Source organism: Betta splendens, chromosome 2 (genome assembly GCF_900634795.4).
Source record: "Betta splendens chromosome 2, fBetSpl5.4, whole genome shotgun sequence".
Classification (NCBI taxonomy): Eukaryota; Metazoa; Chordata; class Actinopteri; order Anabantiformes; family Osphronemidae; genus Betta; species Betta splendens.
Window position 1 is genome coordinate 6,239,362 of NC_040882.2, and position 26,738 is coordinate 6,266,099.

The 26,738-nt window shown below is 48.8% G+C and overlaps 3 protein-coding genes across 15 annotated transcripts in view; all 3 read right to left on the bottom strand.

Moving 5' to 3' along the window:
* Nucleotides 1-26,738, bottom strand: part of LOC114851105 (NACHT, LRR and PYD domains-containing protein 12-like) — a 166,759-nt gene that overhangs the window by 104,108 nt on the left and 35,913 nt on the right. The gene's annotated exons all lie outside the window — the stretch shown is intronic.
* On the bottom strand, nucleotides 2,962-10,029 carry LOC129603842 (protein NYNRIN-like). The gene is made up of 2 exons (XM_055507093.1): nucleotides 8,812-10,029; nucleotides 2,962-8,725 (listed from the first exon to the last, which is right to left on the bottom strand). The coding sequence occupies exons 1-2, from the start codon at nucleotides 8,838-8,840 to the stop codon at nucleotides 6,448-6,450; spliced, it is 2,307 nt and encodes a 768-aa protein (XP_055363068.1). The 5' UTR covers nucleotides 8,841-10,029; the 3' UTR covers nucleotides 2,962-6,447.
* LOC129603843 (uncharacterized) lies at nucleotides 2,962-11,437 on the bottom strand. The gene is made up of 2 exons (XM_055507097.1): nucleotides 10,254-11,437; nucleotides 2,962-6,237 (listed from the first exon to the last, which is right to left on the bottom strand). Exon 1 carries the CDS (start codon nucleotides 11,386-11,388, stop codon nucleotides 10,303-10,305), a length of 1,086 nt encoding a protein of 361 aa, XP_055363072.1. The 5' UTR covers nucleotides 11,389-11,437; the 3' UTR covers nucleotides 2,962-6,237; nucleotides 10,254-10,302.

The following is a 26,738-nucleotide window of genomic DNA, read 5'->3' on the forward strand; positions in this document are numbered from 1 at the left end:
CCAGTGAAAGAGCCCACCCCCGGCCCTAAATGAATGTGTATGTGGCTAAGTATGAGGAACTTTGGGAGATTGCCAATTCTCAGGGGGGTCAAGCAGACAGAGCCATCAATGTGAAGGCTCCGTCCAATGGCCCCCCCAGAAGGAGCCCCCAGATTCCTGGACGAGTGTGTATGACTAATGCAATTAAAACTGCAGAGCATCCCACTTGGGAAGGACGGAACCACTTCCCGGTAGCCCCGGTCCCTCCATCAGCAGGACGCCCCTTGCAGACCTAGGTGGATGAATGTGGAGAAATGTAGTTGGGAAGCAGAGCACCAGGGTCTGCAGAGCCAGGTTCCTGACTGGCTCTGCTACCCATCCCACCACCCCCCACAACCCCCAGCCAGGAAGGGACAGCCGCGACCCAGGGACCGCAGTACTACTGCCCAGGCGCCACACGCAGCACAGCCAGAGCCATCCTCACCCTTCTTTCACACTTACCAATTCTCTCGCTCAGGTATGCCCATGCTCGCCCCGTGTAATGCAGGTTGTAGCCTGAGTAGTCCGCCAACCCCCCCTGCAACAGGCCCGAGCAGTTACCAGTGGACGTCGGACCGCTAGGGCAGGCAGCGCCCCACCCGAGCAGGGGCAGCGCCCTAGGGGAGAGACACCCCTCCGGGTACAGGCAGGCAACCCCGGAGAGACTCCCCCGGACACAGGTCACCCAGGTCTCCACCCCCAGGTCAACCCCCCGCACACCAGCAGGGAGGCCCGCCTCTGCTCCCCGGAGACAGGCACACGCCAACCCTTAAAATAGCCCTACTCCTGCACAGGACCGCCGGTAAACATTTTAAATATATCAGAATGTATATTTTATACAAGTTTCACTTTTTGAATGGAATTAATTAAATAAATCACCTTTGATGATATTCTAATTATACAGCCAGCACCTCTGGACGTGCCATGAAAAGCCTCATATGTGCCACGGCAGGTGCCATATATGACAGCATACATATAACATAAGACCTGGGGGCCACAGACAGTCACACTACATTAGCTAGCTTTGCAGCTAACTGCCATAGATCTTTTTTAATTAGGAACTACTAACACATTGCAGCACCGCGAGGATCACCTAAACTAACAATATTTTCCCTTACGCTGCCAATGCTGCAAATTACGCTCGCCCTCACTCCCAGGATGAGGCTGGTGGTGGAGAAACTCCAGTAGAAAGTGGACATGACACTGAGGTTGGGGCAGACAACCAGCAGGCTGAAGAGGCCCACGTGGAGCCGTTAAAAACCAGTGAAGCTGTTGACATGCCAACTGTGGAAAAGCAGAGTGACCATGAGAAGGAGATGTGTGATTATGATTTGAATGGAAACAGTGCTGCAGATGCACAGAACGTAGAGATGACAGAAAGTGGAAAATAACTCTGTATAAAGAGGAAAAGCAAAACTAAGGTAGACAACTCTGAGACCAACACAGAGGCCCAAAGCCTACAGTGTTGATAGAGTCAGGCTGTTTCTGTTGCAGACTAAGAATATGAAGGGGGGTGAAAATTGAAGATCATTTTATAAAATCAGTTTGTGGGCAGTTGAGAAGCAGAGGAAAAGGAGGTTATACTGACCAAGAGGTTTATAGATTAAAGAAACTGGTGCACAAAGTGAGTCAGGAACTTCAAAATGATGATGATGGTAGTGTTTAATAACCGCACACTTTTTGCCACGCTGCTAATGTGTTTTAATTTTGTTGATTTTGATTTCTCATTTCTCATGATTTATTTTAAAATTAGAACATTGAACCTGAATGGGGCCAGGGATTTTAAGAAAAGAATGGCTGCTTTTGAGCTCATGAAATTGAATGGGATTGATGTTATGTTTATACAGGAGACGCACAGTGACAGCAGCAATGAAGTGGACTGGCACAAAGAATTGGACGGGAGGTGACACTGAACCATGGCAGCAATAGTAGTGGAGGGTGGGCATCCTGTTCTCCAGATCTTGTCTTCCAACCCCCTTCACTGTTTTTAAAGTCATTCCAGGCAGACTATTGGCAGTGCAGGCAGTGTTTGAGCACCACAGTTACCTTCATTAATGTATATGCTCCCGCTGTTCAGAGAGAATTTTGTTTTGTTGAAGTTAACACTGTTTTAAACCTTTTCAATTCTGACAATCTCCTGTTTTTAGGCGATGATTTTAACAACATTGAACATGACTTGCTGGATCGTAACCACATTGAACCTCACTCTGCATCGAAGCGTGTTTTAATAAGGGGTTAGAGAAACTTGTCAGACTTGGGCAGGCGTCGGACCCACATGCACAGCACAGAGGCGCGATGATGGTTAAACACAGGTTTATTTTGCAAGGCAGGGTCAGACGGTCCAGGTCATACACAAAAGGTCTCAGCAATGAAGTACAAGGAGGAGCGGGCAATCTCTAGTCCAGTAATCAGGCAAGGTTCGGTACACAGGAGGTCTCGGTGAAGGTACAGGCAAGGATTAAGCAAACTCACGGTCAGATGGTCAGTCACGGTTCTTTCACAGGCGGCGGTACAAACGAGGTTCAGGCAGGAAACAATGGTCAAGGCAATCAGGGTCAAACACAAGAGGCTATACATGAATCGCTGGAAAGAAGTTCGGAACTTAACAATCTGGCGGCTTGAGTCTGTGCGAGGTGGATGCTATATACTGGTAGGTGATTACCTAATTACTGACAGGTGTGGATACTGGGAACCGGTAAGTGACAGCTGACAGAGACAGGAAGTTAACAAAATAAAACGGGACATGGCGTGACACATGGCGTGAAACATGACAGTACCCCCCCCCCCATGGCGTCTTCCACGGCGCCAACGAGCCCCTCCCCCCTCCGCCCAGGGCGGGTGGAGGGAGGTCGTAGGAGGAGGGCCCGAATCCCCCCCCTCGGCCGGATGTCGAAGCAGGGTGGTGTGGTGGAAATTTTCCATAAAGAAGTAGATGAGAGAGAGTTGTCCTTTTTGTGCGATTTATTGAAATAATAAAGAAAATAAAAATAATGGGGAAAGCAAATCAAAAAGAAAAGAAAACCAGCTGGGGAGATCAGTGCACACACACCACGGAGGTATAATGCAAAGAGCCCACGATCCTCAAGTTGCTTCTGCCTTTTAACCTTTTTCCCTGGACCTGGTGGAATCTCCTTATCACACTGTGGGTGAAGATGTTCATATTACACATGGAATAAACAAGGCTACAGCCTTGGGTCTGGTGAGGCATCAGACAGAAAGGAGCCAGAGCCCAGGGTTAAAAGGCAGACTCAGGCCATGAACAATCGGTCACCTTGAGAGGGAGATAGATTGTCTGTCTGAGAATGTTCAGTTCTGGATCTAATCAACAAGTACAGAATGCATGGTCACTATGCAGAGTCAGAAATGAATACAAAAGCATTAAAGTACAATTTTTCCATTACATTTCCCCCCTTTTGATTACACATTAATCAAACATTAAAAGAATAAAAATTGTCAATCGTGGCATTCATTTTGTAGTAATAAAGCATTCTTTAAAAATGATTCGTTAAATGTATTGTTTATAAAAATGTAAATGGCGTAGGGATAAAAAGCTTGTGAGCTGTTTTTGTGGGTAGTTATACTAGAATAACCCTTGTGTATGAGCTTTGGAAAGACAGGGACATAAGCCTATAATCAATCAGATCACGTTCAGTCAAGCAAAAATAGGAAGAGGGTTATATGTTGATTTAAACTATTGTGGCGTCAGTCTCCGTGTCACTACCATCATCATCGGAGTCATCTTTGTGGTCCTCGTTATCAACGTCAACATCATCCTCTACAGAGTCAGCATCAGAACCAATGAGTGAATCGGTATCTGGATTCCTGAATGTAGTGCATTGTGTCATTTGGTACGAAAGCGCCGCTGATATCGCGCGCATGATGAGACCCCTAATTAGAGGAATAACACAACAACCAAGCAACATGATCACGGCCATGAAGATGATAAGCGAGACTATTGCCGATATAAAAACTGATTTCCATTTTCCAAAAGTTTGGTCTAGCCAGCGCCAAGGGGACGGATCTACGCCGGAGTTTCTAGCCCATTCGTCTCTAAGACTCTCAAGGCCCTCAATAGCCTTTGTCACAGTACCATTAGAATCAGTGTTGTTGGGGATAAAAGTACAGCACGCTTCTCCAAACATAACGCAGACACCTCCTTTCTCCGCTAGCAACATGTCCAGGGCCATTCTATTCTGCCAAGTCATCTGAGACGTGGGAGCCAGCTGCCCAGACATGCCTCTCATACCGCCCGCAGTTTTGTTGATGAAACGCTGTTGATTGTAATAAAGGTAGTTGATCCAGGCCGAATTCTTGTTAACCTCTATTATGGGGCCCATAAAGGGTATAGCACTCGTCCACCCTGCCGCATGCTCGTTGCGAGCCTTAAACTCCTCCGGCACTCCTCGTGGTACGCCTATTGCATCCATGTAAAGGTCAGGATCCAAGGAACCTCCTGGAGCACTGCGTCTGGTGCGTGAGTGTTTCTGTGGAGCTGAGGGCAAAAGGTGTATTCCCCCTGTGAGGAACACTACCTGAGTACAGGTGCCGGTCCAATTGGTTGGTAAGGTGGCCCTGGGGTGATCCCCACAGAGCCACCACATGTCGGACAAGGGCTTCCTTTGCTGGACTAAGTCGGTGGAGGATGGGGCAACGTGTGAGACATTATTGATCCTATATGTATATGAGGGTAAAGGGGCAGCACCGGTGTGAGTTGGAATCGCAAACCGGATCACATGGTCTTCAGGGTTAAGTCCGTGTGCGTTGGAGACGTCCCACGTCAGGTGACAATTGGGAAAGTGGCCTACAGTACATCTATTCCTCCGTCGAGGCTGGAGGTGAAGCATTCAAACTCACACGTGGTACACACCGTGTAATACAAGGGAGCCGCGGGCTCCTTTTTCGTTACCTTGATGTCGGCCACCTTAACTTTCTTATGTGTGACGGGACTGTACATCTCCATACCCTTGCCCAGAATGTGCAAGGCGCGCATTTTGCAAGACGGATCACATCTTGGAATGCTGGGGTCCGCAGTGTATCTACACCCGGTGTCTTTATTGTGCAGTTGTCGCTCGTTGTAACACTCACTGCTGTTAAAGGGAGTGGGCACAGCCATGAGATCGGGTCTGGCGACAGCACATGCTACACATGAATTGTTTGTGAGGGTTTTAGAAGTGTACTTGAGGTACGCTAACCATAAGTTCCCTGTGGGGTTCTGATTTACGTAGTTTTGGGCAAGCTGCCAGGCTTTAGGGTCCTTAATGTTGCGTTTGGATCTATAGTGAACAAATGTGCGAGTTCTCCAGAAGTACGGGAGGGTCACACATGTCACCGCAATGGTTGATATGACAATCATTTTTATCGTGTTTCGTCTGGTAAATGTCATTTTGTGTCAGTGGAAGATAAAAATTTGAGTGTAAGTGTGAATCAAGTGGAAGCATAAAATGCTTTGTTTAAGAATAGTGGATGAAATCACAGAGAGGTATACATGTAAATCAACCACACAATTTAGAGCAAATATTAAAGTAACATACAATAAGGATCAAAGCAACAGGGTCACAATCAGTGTCTTCTTCTTCCTGTTGAATAGTAGCGTTAGATTGTTCCCAACCTGTTTGTTGACACCTTGACAGTTCGTTGGGGTTCTTCAGGTTGTGATCAGCTGATCACAGAGACACCTGGGATTTGTTATCACCTCCAGGTTTCCTCCCAATGTCGTCTGAGTCACTGTCACTCCCCGTGATGTGAAGAGTCTACACGTCGTCCAGCGTTGGCAACTCAAGGCTGCTTGTGTGTGTGTTTTCTCAGGAGCGTGTGTGTAGATGTATGGTCTGATAGTGTGATTCACCGGCGCAGCTTCAGGCGGCGCTTGGCTCACACCTTTAGCTGAACGGTCAACGCAGCCTCGCCTCAGTGCGTGTGTGAGCACAGCGAGGGTCGTCCTTCTCAATTCTTTTCGTCGGTGGTGGTTTTCTCGTGTGGTGTAGATGGAGATGGAGGGTCGTCTGTTGGATCCGGGACCTTCCTGCAGTGGCTGGAATGGATCCAAGTCACTCTTTCTGCGATCTTCACAGCCGTGTTGGTCGTCTGAAGGACTTGGAAGGGACCTTGCCACCGCTTTGAGTTCCAGTGCTTCCTGCGAAGCTCCTTAATGATCACCCAGTCTCCTGGTTGAATGATGTGCAGTGGTTCTGTCGCCTGTTTGGGCAGAGCCGCTTTCACCTGTTTAGAGATTTGGGACAGAACAGAGGATAAGTTCTTACAGTACTGTAGCATTGCGTCTTCGCACATTTCAGTAGGTGGTAAAATCCTAGTCTCGGTCTCAGGGTGGAGTCCCATCATAGGAGGTCTACCAAATAGAATCTCATACGGGCTGAGGTTTGTTCTCATCCTTCTCCTCATTCTCATGTATGAGAGCACAATGGGAAGAGCCTAAGTCCACTTGAGACCAGTCTCTGAGCAGCATTTAGCCAGTTTGTTTTTCAAAGTGCCATTCTCTCTCTCTACCGCCCCTCCGCTTTGAGGGTGGTAAGAGCAGTGCTTTCTGATGTCAATGTTCAGAAACTTTCCCACTTCCTCGAGGGCTTGGTTTGCAAAGTGTGAGCCGTTGTCACTGCTGATTTTAGATGGAATCCCCCATCTGGGAATTATTTCTGTCAGCAAGGCTTTGGTAACTGCATGGCTGTTAGCATGTTTAGCTGGGAAGGCCTCCACCCATTTTGACCACATATCAACAATCACTAAACAATACTTTTTACCTTCTGCTGGCGTTAGTTCGATGAAGTCCAGCATTAAATGGTCGAATGCCTGTTCCGGTGGTGGGTGAGCTGCCAGTGGTTTGGCAGTCGTCTTACCTGGGTTGTGTTGGGCGCATGTCATACATGCTTCACAGTATTTTTGCACATAGATTGAAAATCCCTTAGTGTACCAATGTTTTGTGAGAGCATCTAACATTCCCCCCTTTGATACATGGTCTAGTCCATGTGTCAACTTCGCGAAATGAGGGAAAAAGTGTTTAGGCAGGCAAGGTTTGCCGTCGGGCCCATACCAAACGCCATGGCTACTGATGGCGCCATTCGTCAGCCAGAGCTTGCGTTCCTGTGGGGTAGAGAACGTCTGAAGATCCGGGAGAGCAGAGGGAGGAGAGGGAGGTTGGGTAGAGGTGGAGGATAAGAGGCAGGGAGCAAAGGGAAGGGGAAGTCGGGCAGCTGCCTTCGCAGCAGCATCAGCGCGTGCGTTTCCAGCAGAGATGGGATCAGTGCCCCCAGTGTGTGCAGGGCACTTACATACAGCAATTGCAGCTGGTAACAGAATTGCGTCGAGCAGATCAGCAACCTTATCATGATGCAAGATAGGTTTGCCATCAGATTTCAAAAACTTTCTGTGTTTCCACAGAGCACCAAAGTCATGTGTGACGCCAAAAGCGTATCTGGAGTCTGTGTAGATAGTAGCAGACTTCCCTTCAGCCAATTTACAGGCTTCGGTCAGTGCGATCAACTCCGCAGCCTGAGCAGAGTAATGTCCTGGCAAAGCGCCAGACTGTAAAACAGTATGAGAGGTGCAGACTGCATATCCAACCTGACAGTGGCCCGAAGCAGGGTCTCTAGAGGCGGAGCCATCAACAAAGAGAACGAGGTCACAGTTAGGAATTGGCACCTCCGATAGATCTGGGCGCGGAGTGCAAACCTGGTTCAAGACCGAAACACAGTTGTGAGGCTCGCCATCGTCAGGGCCTGGAAACAAAGTGGCTGGGTTAAGCACATTGCACCTTTTGACAGTGATGTTTGGCATTTCCAGTAGGATGGTGTTGTATCTAAGCCATCGGGCTGTAGAAAGATGCGATGTTTTTTGTTCCAAAAGGATCAAAGACACGGCATGAGGAACCAGCAGGGTGACATCAGAATAGCCAACAATGTCACGTGATGCCAGCACGGCTTTCTCTGCCGCAGCCACTGCTCGGAGGCATCGTGGGAGCCCCGCAGCGACTGGGTCAAGCTTAGCAGAGAAATAGGCTACAGGGCGTGGACGCCCTCCGTGATCCTGTAGAAGGACAGAGGTCATACAACCTGATTTCTCATCCACTGTTTGGGTGAAAGGTCGCGTAGGGTCAGGCAGACCCAAAGTAGGAGCAGACTGAAGAGCAAGTTTGAGGTCTGTGAACGCCTGTTCCGCCTCAGATGTCCACATGAGGCGGGTGGTGGATGCAGAAGACGTCTGCATCAGAGCTCTAAGCGGAGCCTCCAAGACGGCGCAGTTAGGAATGAAATTCCTGCAATAAGAGCACATGCCTAAAAAGGACATAAGCTGTTTGTATGTGCACGGTTTAGGCAGGTTCTGAATAGCTTCAGCTCTTTTAGGTGAAATGGATTTCCCTTCAGCGGTGATGATGTGACCTAGGAAGGTAACTTCAGTCTGAACAAACTGTAATTTAGACAGACTTGCTTTGTGTCCTGCACCATGCAGGTGTTTCAGCAGCTTGATCGTATCTGCTTTGCAAGTTTCCTGATCCTCAGTGCAGATCATCAAGTCGTCAACGTACTGCAGCAGGGCGGTGCCTGGGGACAAGACAAGATCATCCAGGCTTTCTTTCAGTGCCATATTGTAGATTGTAGGGCTTTCTGAATACCCCTGGCACAGTCTGGTAAAAGTGTATGACTTTCCGTTGAATTCAAAAGCAAACCAGAATTGACTGTCTTTGTGGATGGGCACGCTGAAAAAAGCATTGGCCAAATCAATTACTGAAAAAAATTTAGCCTTGGCCGGAACCTGAGAAAGAATGGTGTAGGGGTTCGGTACCGTAGGCGCGCGTGGTTGGACCGCCGCATTTACTGCTTGCAGATCCTGGACAAACCTCCATTCTGTTGGCTGTCCTTTGTCTCTGATTTTCTTAACTGGGAAGAGTGGAGTCCTCACTGGAGAGTTGTCACATGGGACAACGACTCCTGCTTTCAAAAGAGAGTTAAACACCGGTGTTATTCCTTCAATTGCTTCTCTCTTTAAAGGGTATTGCTGTTTGCATGGTCTGTAGTCAGATTTCGGCGTGATGACCACTGGGTCACATCCTTTGATCAAACCTACATCATATTTGTGTGTGGCCCACAGGGAAGCTGGAACTTCCTGTAAGGCTGGATACTGCGTCAGAGCGTCCTCTGACAAAAACACGTGGTGTGGAGTGTGTGTGGAATGTTGAGGTACCAAGTGCACTGTACGCTGCGCATGAAAGTTAGACTGAAAAAGTTTTTTGTAAGCATGCAAAGTAGGTGAATACATCACATTCGGGTCGGAAGTCGTTTGCCAGTCTCCTTCCCGTTGACATCTGTCCACGAAAGGACCCAAGTCCTGCCATCTGTCTCCGTCATGTTTTGACAGAAGGACATGTGGATCTGTAGAATAAGCATCAACAAATCTCTCTTGTTCGTTAGTGAGAGAAATCGCAAGCGCAGACCTATGTTCATCCCAGAATAGAGAGGTTGAGGTCAGTTTGTCCGCATGTGTGCGTAACCATGATTTTTCAAACTCCTCATCAGGACCAGTGGACACATGTGCTGTACAAGACAGGTCAGATGCGTCTCTAAAGGTCGTATTCTGTGAGGAAACAAGCTGTCGAGCAGCCTGTATGAGGGCCTCAGTTACAGCCTCTCCCTTCAGTAGCCACTGATAAGAGTAGAGCAGCGGCTCTGAGCTGAAATTAACACAAACAAAGGAATAATTATTCACATTGTCTGTGGTTGTGACCTGCACTCCCTCCGGAGTGGAAATCAGTGAAATACCTAAACTACACATGAGATCTCTTCCTAATAAATTAACTGGGCATAAGTTTGAAAGCAAAAATGAATGTTTGAGTGTCTTGCCGTCTGATGTTGTGCAAGACAGAGGCACAGTAAGTTTTTCTTTTATTGTCTGGCCAGACGAACCTATAGTGTGCACAAATCGTCCACTCATTTTAGGTGGATTGGAAAACATGGAAGATTTTATTACCGAATTTGTTGCTCCTGAGACTACTAAAAACATCATACGTTCACCTTGAACCGTCAGAGCAAACTCGGGAAATTGTTTGAAACCATTTGACTGTAAAGTCATGCAGCAGTTGTCATTTAGCTGTTTGTTATTCTTTTCAAAATCACTCTGTGGGATATTTTGAGCAGAAAGCAAGTCTTCATTGCAAGCAGGCAAGCATGAATTTGAATCTATTAAGCATGTATCAAGTGTGAGTGAGTGTGTGTGTGTCTGTGCGGTACCGTCTACGTCATCATGTGAACGGAAACCTTCGCTGGGCTCCTTCTCTAGTCAGTCTGACGAGAGTGCCCGGGAGGGTGGAACCTGACGTAGCCGGGGGCAGTACTTCTTCCAGTGTCCCATCTCGCCGCAGATGTGGCAAGCGTTTCCTGGATCTCCAGATGCGCCTCCTGTGTCTCTGTTGGGCCAATTCCGTCTGAAGTCTCTTCCTCGTCCTCGCCCGCGAAACCTGTTCGCTCCTCTGTTATTGTTATGCATTGCAGAGAACATCTCCAAGGATGGCAGATACAATTCGCTCTGTTGTTTTTCCTTCTTCGCCATCTTCTTCTGCTGGAGAGTGTCATAAGCATGGCGTGCGTGTCTTGTGAGGTCAGACAGACGCGCTTCTTCTTTCCATCCGATGTATGACTGCTTCACGGCGTCAAAAATTTCAGGGAGTAAGCCTTTCATCACCAGTTCACACAGGTGACTCTCGTATGTTGAACAGATGAGTCCTCCCACTCCTTCCGGGGGAGGATGAACCCCTCCATGTGTGTTGTATGCGGTGGTGAGGCGGTGAACAAAGTCATCAACTGATTCCTCTGGTTGTTGTTTGCATGTGGTGACTTTAATCATACAGACTTTATCAGGGAACGCAGTTTCGAGGTGGGCAACAAGCGTCCTCACTGCGGTAACGAATCCATCATTTAAGTTGTTTGTCCAGTCTTTGTGTTTGAGAGCCAGTGTCACATCAGGCAATTGTCTAGCCAGCTTTTGGTATTCACAAGGTGCAAGACGTTTGGCCAGGATGCGACGGATCTCAGCTCCAGTGGGTCTGTACTCCTGGCAGAAAGCCAGAAGGTTGGCACCAAATGTCTTTCCTGATACAGTGATGTCTGGGAGATTTTGAGCAAAGTCAGCTATGTCAGCGCTAGTCCATGGTCTGTGCACTAACATGCTTCCTTCAGGGCCGGCCACTTCCACCATGGGCAAGCTGATTTCTGGAGCTACTGGTGTGTTGCTCCTTAGGGTACGAACGCTGGTAGTTGCAGAGGCAGCACTCGTAGTGGCAGTTGGTGCATGGGCACAGCTTGTGGCAGCGGATGATGTAGGAATGAAGCCGACAGGTGAGTTGGCCCAGAACGCCTCTACATCCATTCCAGGAGTTGGTGTGGCATTTACACTGTCCTCCACATGCTCTGACTGCTCTGCAGCCGATGTTGCAGCTCCTGATGACAGAGGTGGGCCAGGCTGTTGATGTGGGCCAGGCTGCTGCAGTGGGGCAGGCTGTTGATATGGGGCAGGCTGTTGATATGGGGCAGGCTGTTGTTGTTGGTCAGGCTGTTGGTCCGGCTGTCCACCCTGCCCGGCCCTCCTGCTGACGTAGAAGGAGTCCAGGTCGGGATTCACCTTGACCGCGCTCAGCTCTGCAAAAGGATACAAAGCAGAGACAGTGGGAGCGCTCTGTTTCTCATCATGCTGTGTGTGTATGTGTGTATAGTGGCGGTGTGTGAGCTTCCACAGAGTTGTTATCTTTTCTGCCAGCTACGTCACCACTTTCATCCTTTCTCCCTCCTAACTCTTTTTGGCATTTCAGTCTTTCCCTGCGTTCTGATTCTTTAACCCAAATCTCAAGGCATCTGTTGTTTAATTCAATTTCTTCTAAGGTTTTAACTTTGATCGTTCTACTTTTACGGAGCTGTTTCTCCTTCTCTTCTAATTTTTTCTTTTAAAGCGCGTATGTCCTTCACACTGAGTGATCCACCTTCTTGAAACCCATAATGTTTTGTCCAGTCGTGAAGACATGACACGCACTCATCACCATATTTACGTCTCATTAATTTTGTAATGCTGCAGTCTGGTGGTGGAGACTTAGATCGCCCCGAACCCATCTTTCAGAGTCCCGGCGGTTTCCTGCCTTAGATTTTTATGTGTTCCGGCCGGAACCTTTTTTCGAAATTTCTCTTCCACGGACGTCTCCGTAGAAAGGGAACCGCTCAGATCAGCGACAGGGTTCTCGGAAGTGGTCCCTCACCGTCAGGCCCCTCTAAGACCCGGGTCCCTCGTATCTCAAAACCACTTCCCCCTGCAAACGCGCTCCGTCTTACAGAAGCCGTCTTTTATTTCCTTGTCCACACCCTTTGGACTGCGCTCAGATCTGCACACTGGTCTGTATCCTCAGTACAGACAAAACAAGCTCGGTCCCACGAGCCAACCCTTAGCAACCACCGTCTCGGCCACCAGGGCAGACTTTGACCTAATTAATTTTTTACCCGAATATTAAATTTTTTTAATTTAAAAAAAATTTGTTTGGTCCTAATTATTATATTTTAGATGTTTTCAGCCACATAGTCGTTTTAGAAATATTATCATCTCTAGTCCTAGTTATATTTTCTTTTGTCGTTGTTTTAGTCTAGTTGGGGATGTTTTAGAATCAATTGTTACTGTATTTGCCTTACTTTCCCTAAACCAAATGATCAGAGCCAAGTAAACCCCGAATAACTGAAACCAATTTCAAACCCGTTTCTTTTTTTTTTTTTTTTTTTTTCTCTTCAACAAGTCGCAACAAAACGGAATCTCTCTCACCGGGCCGAGTAGAGGTTGGATTTTGTGTTCGTTGGATTTTGAGTTCGTTGGATCTCGTCAGAGGCGATCCAGACGGGTGAGCAGTCCTCCCACTCAGAACAGCTGTAGAGGTTTGGAGGCTGAGCGACCCTAGTCCTCAGGACCGCCGTCCCTGATCACACCGTCCAGACGACCTGCAGCGGGATCCTGTTCGTAGACGCCAATTTCTGTGGTGGAAATTTTCCATAAAGAAGTAGATGAGAGAGAGTTGTCCTTTTTGTGCGATTTATTGAAATAATAAAGAAAATAAAAATAATGGGGAAAGCAAATCAAAAAGAAAAGAAAACCAGCTGGGGAGATCAGTGCACACACCACGGAGGTATAATGCAAAGAGCCCACGATCCTCAAGTTGCTTCTGCCTTTTAACCTTTTTCCCTGGACCTGGTGGAATCTCCTTATCACACTGTGGGTGAAGATGTTCATATTACACATGGAATAAACAAGGCTACAGCCTTGGGTCTGGTGAGGCATCAGACAGAAAGGAGCCAGAGCCCAGGGTTAAAAGGCAGACTCAGGCCATGAACAATCGGTCACCTTGAGAGGGAGATAGATTGTCTGTCTGAGAATGTTCAGTTCTGGATCTAATCAACAAGTACAGAATGCATGGTCACTATGCAGAGTCAGAAATGAATACAAAAGCATTAAAGTACAATTTTTCCATTACAGGTGGGCGGAGGGAGGACATCAGGAGGAGGGACCAGCGCCGGAGTCCTCCTGAACTGCGGAGCCGTGGTCGTGTCGCCCCATCCCGTCCGGGGACGGGGCCTCAGGATGCGCTGCATGAAACTCCCTGATGAGGGATTTGTCCAATATGTCCCGGGCCGGCACCCAAGAACGTTCATCCGGCCCGTAACCCTCCCAGTCAACCAGATACCGTGTAGGCAGGACCTCCGTCCACGATCCATGGAGGGGGAGGCGGCTGGTGAGGAGGGATCATGGGACACGATCGGTAGGGCTTGAGACGACTGATGTGAAAGGTAGAGTGTATCCTCATGGTCCTGGGCAATGAGAGCCTCACAGAAACAGGGTTAATAACACGTGAAATAGTGTATGGACCAATGAACTTTGGGGTCAACTTACGGGTCTGGGCCTGTAACCTGAGGTCCCTGGTGGATAACCAGACCTGGTCGCCCACCTTGTACCCCGGACCCGGTGTCCGCTTACGGACGGCCGCCCGCTTGTAACGGTCCTGCGCCTGCAGCATGGTGCGCCGTGCCTGCAACCACGTGAGGCGGCAGCGCCGAACCAGTGCGTGCGCCAACGGGACGTGAACCTCCTCTTCCAAGGCTGGAAACAACGGTGGCTGGAACCCATAAGCGCACTGAAACGGGGTTAGTCCGGTGGAGGCGCAGGGCAACGTATTATGGGCAAACTCTACCCACACTAGCTTACTGGCCCATAACCCCGGGTTTCTGGAGGCGAGGAGCCGCAGTCCCACCTTCAGCTGCTGATTGGCCCGTTCGGCCTGTCCATTGGACTAGGGGTGGTACCCCAAAGATAAACTGACCTCTCTCGGCTTGGGCCGTAGCCTTGGCTGACGGCAACGAGATAAAATGAGCTAACTTGGAGAAACGATCTACCACCGTCATAACTACTGTCTTCCCCTGGGAGGGTGGTAGACCGGTAACAAAGTCTAGGGCTATGTGTGACCATGGGCGGTGTGGTACCAGCAGGGGTTGCAGCAGGCCGGTCGGTCGCTGGTGCGAAGTCTTGCCCATGGCGCATGTGGGGCATGCCGCGACGTATTCCTGGACGTCCTTCTTCACGGTCGACCACCAGAACCGTTCTCCCAACCTAAACATGGTGCGAGATACCCCCGGGTGCCCACTTACCAGTGAGGCATGAGCCCACTGGATCACCTCCCCCCGGAGGTCTGGTGGCACGAACAGCCGGTTGGGTGGGGCGCCGCGTGGGGCTGGAAGGTCCCGTGTGGCCTCTCGTACTCGACGCTCCACTGGCCATGCAACTGCCCCTACCAGGCATCCAGCCGGTAGGATGGGCTCTGGTTCCGCTGGTTCCTGCTGCGCGTCGTGCAGGCGAGACAGGACATCAGGTTTCACGTTCTTAGATCCAGGACGGTATGACAGATGGAAATTAAAGCGGCTGAAAAACAGTGCCCATCGAGCCTGGCGTGAGTTCAGCCTCTTGGCTGTTCTAAGGTACTCAAGGTTTTTGTGGTCAGTGTACACTAGGAAGGGCTGGTCTGCCCCCTCCAGCCAGTGTCTCCATTCATCTAGTGCCACTTTTACTGCAAGCAGTTCTCGGTCTCCGATGTCATAGTTACGTTCAGCTGGGGACAGCTTGCGGCACATGAACGCGCAGGGATGGATCCTACCGTCTGTGGGGTCCCTCTGGGACAACACTGCCCCCACTCCTGTGTTGGACGCGTCGACCTCCACCACAAACTGCCGCTGAGGGTCGGGCATCCGCAACACTGGTGCGGTGGTGAAGCTGCGCTTCAGACGCTGAAACGCCTCCTCTGCTTCTGCCGTCCACTGAAAAGCAGTCTTACACGAGGTTAGTGCATGCAGTGGGGCGGCAATTCCGCTGAACCTCCTAATGAATTTCCTGTAGAAGTTGGTGAATCCTAAAAAGCGCTGCACTTCCCTGCGACTCTGCGGAACCGGCCACTCCTGGACCGCCTGGGTCTTGGCCGGATCCATCTCGATCCTATCTCTGGAGACAATGAATCCTAAAAAAGAGACCTGGTCCGCATGAAATTCGCACTTTTTCGCCTTTACAAACAGCCGGTGTTCCAGCAATTTCTTGAGGACCAGGCGGACGTGTGCTATGTGCTCCTCCTCGGAGCGAGAAAAGACCAGGATGTTGTCGAGGTACACGAAAACAAAGTCATTAATCATAGGGCCCAATACCTCGTTCACGAAGACCTGGAAATGGCTGGCGCGTTGGTAAGGCCGAAGGGCATGACCAGATACTCGTAGTGTCCATTCGGAGTATTGAAGGCCGTCTTCCATTCGTCCCCCTCTCGGATCCGTACCAGGTGGTACGCGTTGCAGAGATCCAGTTTCGTGAAGTGAGTGGCCCCTGCTAACAACTCAAAGGCGGAGGACAGTAACGGAAGAGGGTAGGAGTCTCTAATGGTGATGTCATTGAGACCTCGGTAGTCGATGCAGGGACGCAGTGAACCGTCCTTTTTCCCCACGAAGAAGAATCCTGCACCCGCAGGCGAGGAAGAAGGGCGGATAATACCTGATACGAGCGCTGCGTCCAGATATTCCCTCATGGCTCGGTTTTCTTTGGGAGAGAGTTGATATAACCTCCCCTTAGGTGGCGTGGTCCCTGGGCGCAGGTTGATTGCACAATTGTGCTTCCTATGGGGGGGTAGAGAGGTCGCTCGGGCCTTCCAGAACACCGTGCGGAGGTCATGGTAACACTCGGGGACTCCAGTTAGATCGGCCTGCTCGATCCCCTCACTGGCTGTCGCCGCTGCGTCCGTAGGTTCCTGCTGAGAAACTGAGGCCTGAAAGCACGTGTTCTGACAATCGGTGTCCCATCGGCTCACCTCCCCCCTGCACCAATCTAGCGTTGGATTGTGCAGCCTTAACCATGTGTGGCCCAGTACCACCGGGTGGTAGCAAGACTCCACAACCAAAAACGTAATTTTCTCGGTGTGAGTGTCTGCAAAAGTCATTATTACCGGCTCTGTGCGGTGGGTGACTCTCCAGAGTCGGCGTCCGTCCAGCGCTGCCGTCTCCACGGGGGAAGCCAAAGGAAGCGCCGCGATGCCCAGTCGTTCCACGAGTCCTGCGTCCATAAGACTGGCATCGGATCCAGAATCAATGAGAACCGCCTGCTGGACGGACCGGGTACTGGAGACTAATGTCACTGTTGGTAGTGAGCAAGCGGAGGCGCTACCTAAAACCTCCGCGCTAGCGATGAGCCATGTCTTTTAGCGGACAGTACAAGGCGAAATGCCCCGCCTGGCCGCAATACATGCAAAGTCTCTGGGAGCGTCGACGCCGCTTCTCCTCCTCCGTGAGCCGTGCGCGCCCGATCTGCATCGGCTCCTTCGGCGTCTGTCCGACTTCCGGGTTCCGGGGACCGGCCTGGCCGCCGGGCTCTCGATATCCCCTCCTGGGGCTCGTAGTGCGGTGTCGACGGTCCTCCCGCAGTCTCTCCTCTCGTTGGTTCTCCCGCTCGGTGCTCCCCAGCCTGCGGTCAATTTGAATAGCCAGGGCAATCAGAGCGTTCAAATCGCTGGGCAAATCCCTCGCTGCTAAACAATCCTTGACCCGCCGAGAGAGTCCGCGGATGAATACGTCACCCAGCGCTGTGGCGTCCCAGCCGGCTTCCGCCGCCAGCGTTCGGAATTCAATCGCGTACTTCGCGGTTGATCTCCCGCCCTGACAGATGTTCACCAGCCGTTGAGCCGCCTCGCGTCCCGGGGTGACTTCCTGGAAGATCTGCTTAAGCGCTACAGCAAAAGCAGCAAATGTGCACACGCAGAGAGAGCCGTTCTGCCACTCCACTGTTGCCCATGCTTCCGCGTCCCCCGTCAGATGCGAGATGGCGTATGCCACTCGAGCCCGTTCCGATGGGAACGCGGGTGAATGTAATTCAAAATGAATCTCACACTGAGTGAGGAATGCTCGACAGTCTTCTGACTCACCCGAAAAACGTATCGGGGCGCCCAGCCGGGCTTGCGGGGCGACGGCCAAGGGAACCGCTGCGGCCACGGGTGCTGTCGCGGCAGCGGCACTCTGAGTCGGCCTTGCTTCTCCCGTTGGGCTCTGCGTCAGGCGATTCACCGCCTCGGTCAATCCTGCCATCGCCGTCTCCTGCCGAAGGGCACACTCAGCCAGCCTCTGGAGGGCGGCGTTGGTCTTCTCCTCCTGTTCCGCTAATCGCTGGTCCTGAGCCATGAGCTGCGCTCGGAAATTCTCTGCGCCGGCGGAGTCCATTTCTGGCCAGATTGTTCTGTCAGACTTGGGCAGGCGTCGGACCCACATGCACAGCACAGAGGCGCGATGATGGTTAAACACAGGTTTATTTTGCAAGGCAGGGTCAGACGGTCCAGGTCATACACAAAAGGTCTCAGCAATGAAGTACAAGGAGGAGCGGGCAATCTCTAGTCCAGTAATCAGGCAAGGTTCGGTACACAGGAGGTCTCGGTGAAGGTACAGGCAAGGATTAAGCAAACTCACGGTCAGATGGTCAGTCACAGTTCTTTCACAGGCGGCGGTACAAACGAGGTTCAGGCAGGAAACAATGGTCAAGGCAATCAGGGTCAAACACAAGAGGCTATACATGAATCGCTGGAAAGAAGTTCGGAACTTAACAATCTGGCGGCTTGAGTCTGTGCGAGGTGGATGCTATATACTGGTAGGTGATTACCTAATTACTGACAGGTGTGGATACTGGGAACCGGTAAGTGACAGCTGACAGAGACAGGAAGTTAACAAAATAAAACGGGACGTGGCGTGACACATGGCGTGAAACATGACAAAACTCACGAGCTGGCAGATGTTTGGAGGAGTCTCCATAATGATAAAAGACAATACACTTGGTCACATATGAGAGATAATATAGTTTTTTTATTGTTTTTAACACCAGCTAAATGTTTTTAGATTTTGCTCTATCTCGCCTGTTAGTTTTACTGATCTTGACATGGTTATGTGTCACGTTTATATGAACAAGATCAAGTATAGGAGCCCTTACTGGCATTTTAATACTTCCTTACTTCTTGATGAAGGTTTTAAGGATGGTTTTAGGTTCTTATGGGAGGATTTTAAGACCAGACAATCGTATTTTATAAATTTGAGACATTGGTCGGACTGTGGGAGGGTGGAAATTAAGCAATTTTGTTTGAGGTACACTCTCAATGTCACTAGGAACATTATCAGATCTATTAGAGATCTAGAGACCAACATCGTGGAACTGCAACAGCAAGTAGAGGTCATGGGAAACAGAGGAAACATTGAGGTCCTCAAATCGAAACAGGCAAGTCTTGCCAGCCTACTGGGCACCAGAGCACAGGGGGCACTGGTACGGTCCAGGTTCCAGAACGTCACGGAGATGGATGCCTCCTCCAGGTCTTTTTTTGATCTGGAGAAGAAGAATGGCCAGAGCAGATACATCCACAGTTTAAAGTCCTCTACTTGAGAGGAGCTGATGGAACCTGCTGACATCAGGCAGAGGGCTGTGGTTTTTACAGGGATTTGTACAAATGTAAGAACACAGAGAATGAGGAATGTTTTCAGAATTTCTGTGGGGATTTTCCTCAGGCCTCTGAAGATGAAGCATTGGCAGAAGCCCTGTCCCTACAGCAACTGTGCAGACACCCAGACACCCAGGCTGTGAGCTCTACGCTGGGCCTAAAGTCAGTTCCGATGTCCAAAAGGATCTTACAGAAGTTTTCAATGAAGCCACAGTAACTACTGAGGAGCGAACGATGCTATGAGATTACTGCGATGGCTTAGAAACCACAGATGAACGGGATCCTTTTCCTGAATTGGGTTTTAACTTAGTTTAACTTAGACTGCAGCACTTTATTTGACCTGCACACACTAACAGGAAGGGCCATTTATATGTTGTGTCAAAGAGCTGAACAAGGTGCAGTTTAACAATAAAAGTGACACGATGTGGAGGGGAAAACTGACTGTTGACGATGGAGTGCAGCCAGTTTGGAAGGTTGGAAGGTCAATGAATGTGCGGTCGCTGTGGCCGCTGTCGTCGGTGCACAAAGCATCAAGTCGCCGCCAGGATGAGCGGCTCGGTGGTGATCTTCCATGACAGCGTTGAAAACGTGAACTCTGGTTCAAAGCAGCGTCGTCATCAGCGACTCATTTGTCCCCGTGTCTCCTCTGACGCAGCCCGCGAAGAAAGTGACTTCGTCGAACATTCCACCATTTATCAGTGACGAACTGCTGAGTCGAGAACTGTCCAGACACGACAACATTGTCTCACCTTTCAGGAAGCTGCCATCGGGATGTAAACAAGAAGAGCTGCGACATGTGGTCTCACACAGGAGGCAGACGTACAAAAAGGATGAGGACCTGAACCTGGTCCTCAAGCTAAAAGTTGATGAGTTTGATTACATCCTTCTTGTAACATCTGAGACCATGAGGTGCTTTGGTTGTGGGAGAGAAGGACGCCTTATCAGGGCGTGTCCTGAGAAGTTCACGCATGAACAAAGGGAACACGGTGAGGAAGAGGAGGCAGCAAAACAGGCTGAAGGTGAAGCAGAAGCAGGTGGACAGGAGCAGGGTGGAGGTGGTGCTGGGCAGCAGGCGGAGGATGGTGTGGATGCTGGTGAACAGGAGCAGAGTGATGGTGCTGAGAAGCAAGCGGAGGGTGGATCAGAACCACAGCGAGGTGATGGACACGGTGCAGGGCTGCGTGAACAGGCACAGGGGCCGATCGAGCAACAGCCCCTGGAGAACAGGTTGTGGTGATGGAGGATGTGACGGTTGAGCAGACGACAAGCTGTGATGTCACTGAGACGCTTGTTGACACTGAGTCAGTGGTTAGTGAAACTGAGAGCTGTAAAAAGGCCACAACTGGAAAAAGAAAGTGTAAATCGACTGTGAGCGGCTCCCAAGAACAAGCGTCGGTGAAGAAGGTCAGAGGGAGGCTGAGGAGAGCAAATATGGTGGAGTCAGACTTCAGTGAGGACGAGGGTTCTACTCCTGGTAGCGACACTGACATCTCAGACTGTAACTCCTCTCAGCCACGGCCTCACAAATCAAAAGAGAACCCGGTGGAACGTGTTAAGAAGGTTTTACTGAGAACAAAGAACATGAAGCGTGTGAAATTTAAGGACTATTTTTCTGATAAGGAGCTGTTCTAGGTCGGTGTGTTCACAGATGAGGAGCACCGGCAGAGGAGGATACACTGACCAGGAGTGTTACAGGCTGAAAAAGATTGCCTTTAAACTGAAACAGGAGCTTCTTCATGAAGATGATAATGATGATGGTGTCTTTTAAATACTCTGTTTTTGACCTTAGAGTTGTGTTTCTGCTCTGCACTGTTTTTTTATCATCTCTCATCATGGTCCATGTTAAAGTTGGCACTTTGAACCTGAATGGAGCCAGAGAATAAAAAAAAAAAGGATGAGTTTGTACGAACTGATGAAACTGAACCACATTGATGCGATGTTTGTTCAGGAGACACACAGTGACAGCAGCACTGAGGTGGACTGGACCAGGGAGTGGCCTGGGCAGGTGGTGCTGAGTCACGGCAGCAGCACCAGTGCTGGTGTGGGCATCTTGTTCTCTGGGTCCTGTCCTCCAGTGTCCCTCACTGTGTCTGAAATCGTCCCTGGCAGACTGTTGGTGGTGCGGGACATGTTTTCTAACAGCACTTTGGTTTTAGTGAATATTTATCCCACTATAGGTGCTGAGAGACTCCTGCTGCTGAATAAAGTAAACAATTTTTTTGGTTTTAGGCGGTGATTTTAACTACACTGAAAACAATAATCTGGATAGAAACCACATGGAGCCACATTCTCCATCGAAGCAGCTTTTAAGCCGAGTCCTAAAGACTCACGAGCTGGTGGACGTATGGAGGAGTCTTCATAGGTCCTGCTTCATCAGACCTGCTGGTTTTAGTGATCATGCCATGGTTTTAATTCATGTTTTTAATAACAACATGAAGCATAGAAGTGCACACTGTTCAGACAGTGGTGGGATTGTGGAAAAATTGAGATAAAACAGTTTTGTTTACAGTACACTCTCAATGTCACAAGGGCCATTACCAGGTCAATGAAGGATCTAGGGAATGATATTGTGGAATTAAAAACCTTGGTGGAGTCCACAGGAAACAGGAGGCACATTGAAGTCCTCAAATCCCAAAAGGCAACTCTTGACAACCTATTGGGCACCAGAACACAGGAGGCGCTGGTCCAATCAAGGTTTCACAGCGTGACTGATATGGATGCCCCTTCCAGATTTTTTTTCAGCCTGGAGAAACGTAATGGTCAAAATAGGTCAATCCACAGCCTGTGATCCACTGCAGAGGTCATCCTGGAGGAGCCTGGTGACATCAGGAGGAGGGCGGTGGAGTTCTACAGGGAGTGAGTACACTGAGAATGAGGAGGGCATAGACTTCTTCTGTGGGGATCTTCCTCAGGTGTCTGGAGAGACCAACGATGCCCTGGACATGGACATTTCTCTGCAGGAGCTGTCTACAGCCCTGCAGGGCATTATGGGAGGGAGAGCTCCAGGGCTGGATGGCCTCACTGTGGAATTTTATAAGACGTTCTGGTGTGACCTCGGCGCAGACTTTCTCTTTGTTGTTCATGAGTGTCTGGCAGGAAACTTCCTGCCTCTCAGCTGCAGATTGCTGCCCAAGAAGGGTGACCTTCAGGATAGCAAGAACTGGCGTCCTGTTTCACTGCTGTGTACTGACTACAAAATCCAAGACTCTGGCTAACAGGTTTGGGGAGGTGATGGACCAGATCATCCATCAGGACCAGACGTACTGTGTGTCTGGTTGGCTAATCACTGAAAACATTATGTTAATTCAAGATGTTCTGGATCTCTCTGGGTCATTGGGCATAGATTTGGGCTTGATTTCACTTGACCAAAACAAAGCTTTTGACCGAGTTGAACACCCATTCCTCTGAAAAAATTTTAGAGAGGTTTGGACTCATCTCTGGACTTATTGCTATGATCAGGGTTTTGTATCAAGATATTGAGAGTGTACTGAAGATCAATGGTGGGCTGAGTGCTCCTTTAAAAGTGGGCCGAGGCATCAGACAGGGCTGCTGAACTGGAACAAGAGTGAGGCCATAGCAGTTGGAAGCTGGAAAAAAGGTCGCCCCAGACTCCCGGGGAGCCTCATTTGGAGACAGGGGGTTTTAAATACTTGGGTGTTCATCTTGGCAGTGAGGAACATGTTACACAGAACTGGGATGGTGTTGTAGAAAAGGTGGAGCGGAGGCTTCAGAAGTGGGGATGGTTGGTGCCACAGATGTCATACAAAACATTTGATAACTTTACATTGGTTGTCTTAGTATACAGTAGCATAATTTATTAATTGAATTAATTTAAATTAACTTGTTACTACCCTATAAAATTAAGTAACAAGCATTAATATCTACATGATCAAATAACCCAAGAAAGTTATGTTCAATCAACCCTAAAAACATTAGTGGGAATCACTCATGGTCATTAGGTAACATTAACACGAATATATCATGTTGCTTCATCCTGTTTACATTTGGTTTACTAAGCGAAATGGTTTCTTGCTATGTTCACGCATTTTAGTTAGGTGGAAATACTTTCCATAATTTCATTATGTTCATCCAACAAGTTTTTTTTGAGTGTAGCAGGGTGGCAGCATTCAGGATTCAGTTTGCCCAGAGGTTCCTGTGGCCCAGCTGACCTAGTTTGGAGACCTGTGGCTTCTGCCATTCTTAAAAAGGCTGATGGTCTTAACCTGGACACGGCCCTGTCTTTAATGGACAATATTGTTTTTAACATTACAGCTTTATTTGCCTTTCATCAGAGTGCTTTTAGGTCCTGTGGACTGTTTCAGTGGAGGAGGCTGGAGCCCTCAGTCTCGCTTCACTGGCTGCTGGTGGAGCCTCTTATTCACAAGGCTCGATTGGAGGTTCAAGACAGCAGAATTCCTGGAATAACACATGCTCCTAGTGCTGCTGGGAAAACAACACTGTGTCACCTTGTGGATGTAGCTGGTCCTAATTTGTGGGACGCACAGGCTGTGGCCTCTGCCTTGGGCTTCAGATCAACGTGTTGTTGGGAGTTTCCTGGAACTGCTGCTAAGGAAGTTGACTGTTGATGAGCGTGAGATGCTGCAGGACTACCATGGCGGTGCTGAGAGCCCGGATGAGGGGGATCCTTTTTATAGTGTTATTGTGTTAACTTTTACTTCTTCCCCTCTCAACGGGTCCTCTAGAGGCCAGGGAGCTTGAGGGTTCTGCACAGTATCCTTGCTGTTCCTAGGACTGCACTTTTCTGGACTGAGATTTCGGATGTTTTTCCAGGAATCTGTTGTAGCCGCTCCTCCAGTTTGGGGGTCACTGCCCCCAGTGCTCCGATCACCAGTCCCACAGGATTTTGGCTCGCTTGTTCTCTACCACCTTGAGAGGTGTTTCCCACTTTGACCTTTCCCTGCCAGCATCTTACACCCTGCAGTTATGTGCTGGATCGTCTCAGAGGCCTCTTTGTACAGTCTACACCTTGGGTCTTGTCTGGTGTGGTAGATCTGGTAGTGATGTGTCGTTTGTGAACGATTCGTTCAATATGAACTAATCTTTTATATGACTCGGGAGGAGCGAGTACTCACAGTGAACGACTTGTTCAGTTCCGTGCAGTACCTTCTCTCGCCACATGGCAGCACCTGCTCAGTCAGCAGGACCGGAACTAGAAATGATTCGTTCAGGACTGACTCAACTGAGCACCCTTACTCAAGGATTAGATCTTTTGTCATGTGACAGATGAGCCGAGCAGGCTCTGTAGAGCAGCAAGCGCTCAAGTTAATTTCTGATTCGTTCCTAGGATTCTTATGGATCGTTCGTTCGTTCTTTTGTCACGTCACAGCTGTGGCTCAGCTACGGTGCTGTGTGGACCGAAAAACAAGGAAATGAGCGATGCCTGGGGTGTGTTCCAGAAAGCAGGGTTGATTAACCTTCTGCTAAACCCTGAACTCTGGGTTGATTAACCCAGAACCTGCTTACCCTGAGTATAACATAACCCGCTTTCTGGAACACACCCCTGATTTCTGACGTTTATTTATTTGTCTCCTGACAGCCGACATATATATTTGATTCTTGTAGATGTGTGTAGTGTTTTTATGTATATAATGTAAAGTGTGTTTGTAAATAAATACTTGCGAAAATTATATCAACATGTTAATTTTGTGGTCCTGTATAAGCTGCCACAATCATAAAATATGATAATAATAATAATTATTATTATTATTAATAATTATATAATATAATATAATAATAATTATTGTTACTTTGTGCTTTAAAAGTCTCACTAATTGTCAAAATAAGTTTAATGCGGGGTCACATAAATGGCGCTTCCAAAACACGTCATTTTCTAAAGCTGGAGAAGTTGTTTTAAAAAAAGCGTAACAGACTAAATTTTAAAACGTTGGAAAACTTATTTTTAAACGAAAAAATTGTAAATAGAAAAAAAGGCATCCTCATTCACAACATGTTCACTTAGATTTTCACGTTATGATACATGTTCATTGTTCGAATGTATCTAAAATACCAATTTTAAATTTAAATGATAAAAATAATATATAAAATAATACTATATAAAAGACAATGACTTAAATTATATTATTGTATATAAGGTCATCGAATCAGTGTCAGCTGAGTCTGTTAACTAGGTTGCCTGTAGGGATTGTCAAGTCCAGCAGGTGTCAGTATTCAGTGACACAGTATCAATAGAGTTTTGCAATTTGTCGAAATGCTTCATGACGCCTCATCTAACCATCATTAGTGGTCAGTGTGTCTCATATAGCACTTTAACAAACAAGTCCAGAGGAGCCGGGAATCAAACCATTGATCCTATGACCGGTGGAAAACCGCTGAGCCCCAGTCAACCACTAGCAGCTCAGAGGCTGGTTTTGGCCCTCATCCAACACAGACACACACCCTCCTCTCCTACCCCTTCTCTCACCTCACACAACGTCACACGTGATGGTTGTGGGTGTAACCAGATTCTTGTAACGTCGTTGTCAGGTGGCTGCCACAAACATCTACAGTACATTGAGTGTCCCAGGCTGCTCCTCTTCTCCTCCTTCTACCTTCAAAGTCTCTTCTGGGTCTTTCTACTCTTTCTGTGCCTATCTTTCTCTAAATCTGGGACCTCACTACATCCTGCAGCACCTGGATCTCCCTGGCACATATGTCAAGATCCTGTTCATGGACTTCAGTTCAGCTTTCAGTACCACCACCGCTGAGCTCCATTCTCCTTCTTCTCTGTATTATTTTGTTGGCTTTTACTTGTTATTTTTCTCCATCTTTTTCACTTTTCTGGTTCAGCTCCTTTATAAATTTGTCTTTCACCTTCTGACCTGTTTACCGTTTAAAATTCACTTCAAATTCTTTCTCTCTTACCTTCAGTTCAATTGTTTTTTCTTTATTTTCCTGCATAGTACAGGCAACAGTAAAGTAATAACATGCAACAAACACAATCCTTCATAGAAATATAGGTGGCACAGTGATCTCCAACTTCATCCTCTTCTCCTCCGCCTTGGACTCCTCAGACTCCATTCTCCTCCTTTTAATCTTCACCTTATTTTTGCAGTACAGGCATAAATCCCGGGAGCGTCACCGTTTCGGGCTCGACCTAACTGCATGGGCTCCTAGGTTGAAGACTAGAGACCGAAGCTCTGGTGGTGGATTTGTTGCTCTCGCCGACCCCTGGACTCCTGTGATAACGAAAAAGACGTGTTTGCTCACTGGTCCACCAAATCGTGACTGCTGCATCTCCGTGCCCCGATCCTCTTCACAGAGGTTGTATTTCCTGAGACAGTCCAGGAAGTTCGATCTGACCCAGGACCTCATCTTCTACACTGCCATCATCCAGTCTGTCCTCTTCACCTCCAGCACTGTGCGGTTTGGGTTTGCCACCAATCAGGACAGGCAGAGACTGCAGATGGGTGGTCAGGTCAGCGGAGAACTCTCACTGGGACTGAGCTTCCTTCCATTGAGCATCTGTGCCGGGCCAGACTCAGAAAGTGAGCTGACCCCAGACACCCCGCACACAAACTGTTTAAGCTCCTCCAGGAGGCAGGCGTCGCAGAGCAATGGCCGCCAGAACCACCAGACACAGAGTCAGCTTCTTCCCCCAGGCTGTGTACGAGCTGAACTCCATCACACAGGGGAAAGACTAAGTGAACTGTTTATTCAAATAATGTATGTATATATAATAACTCAA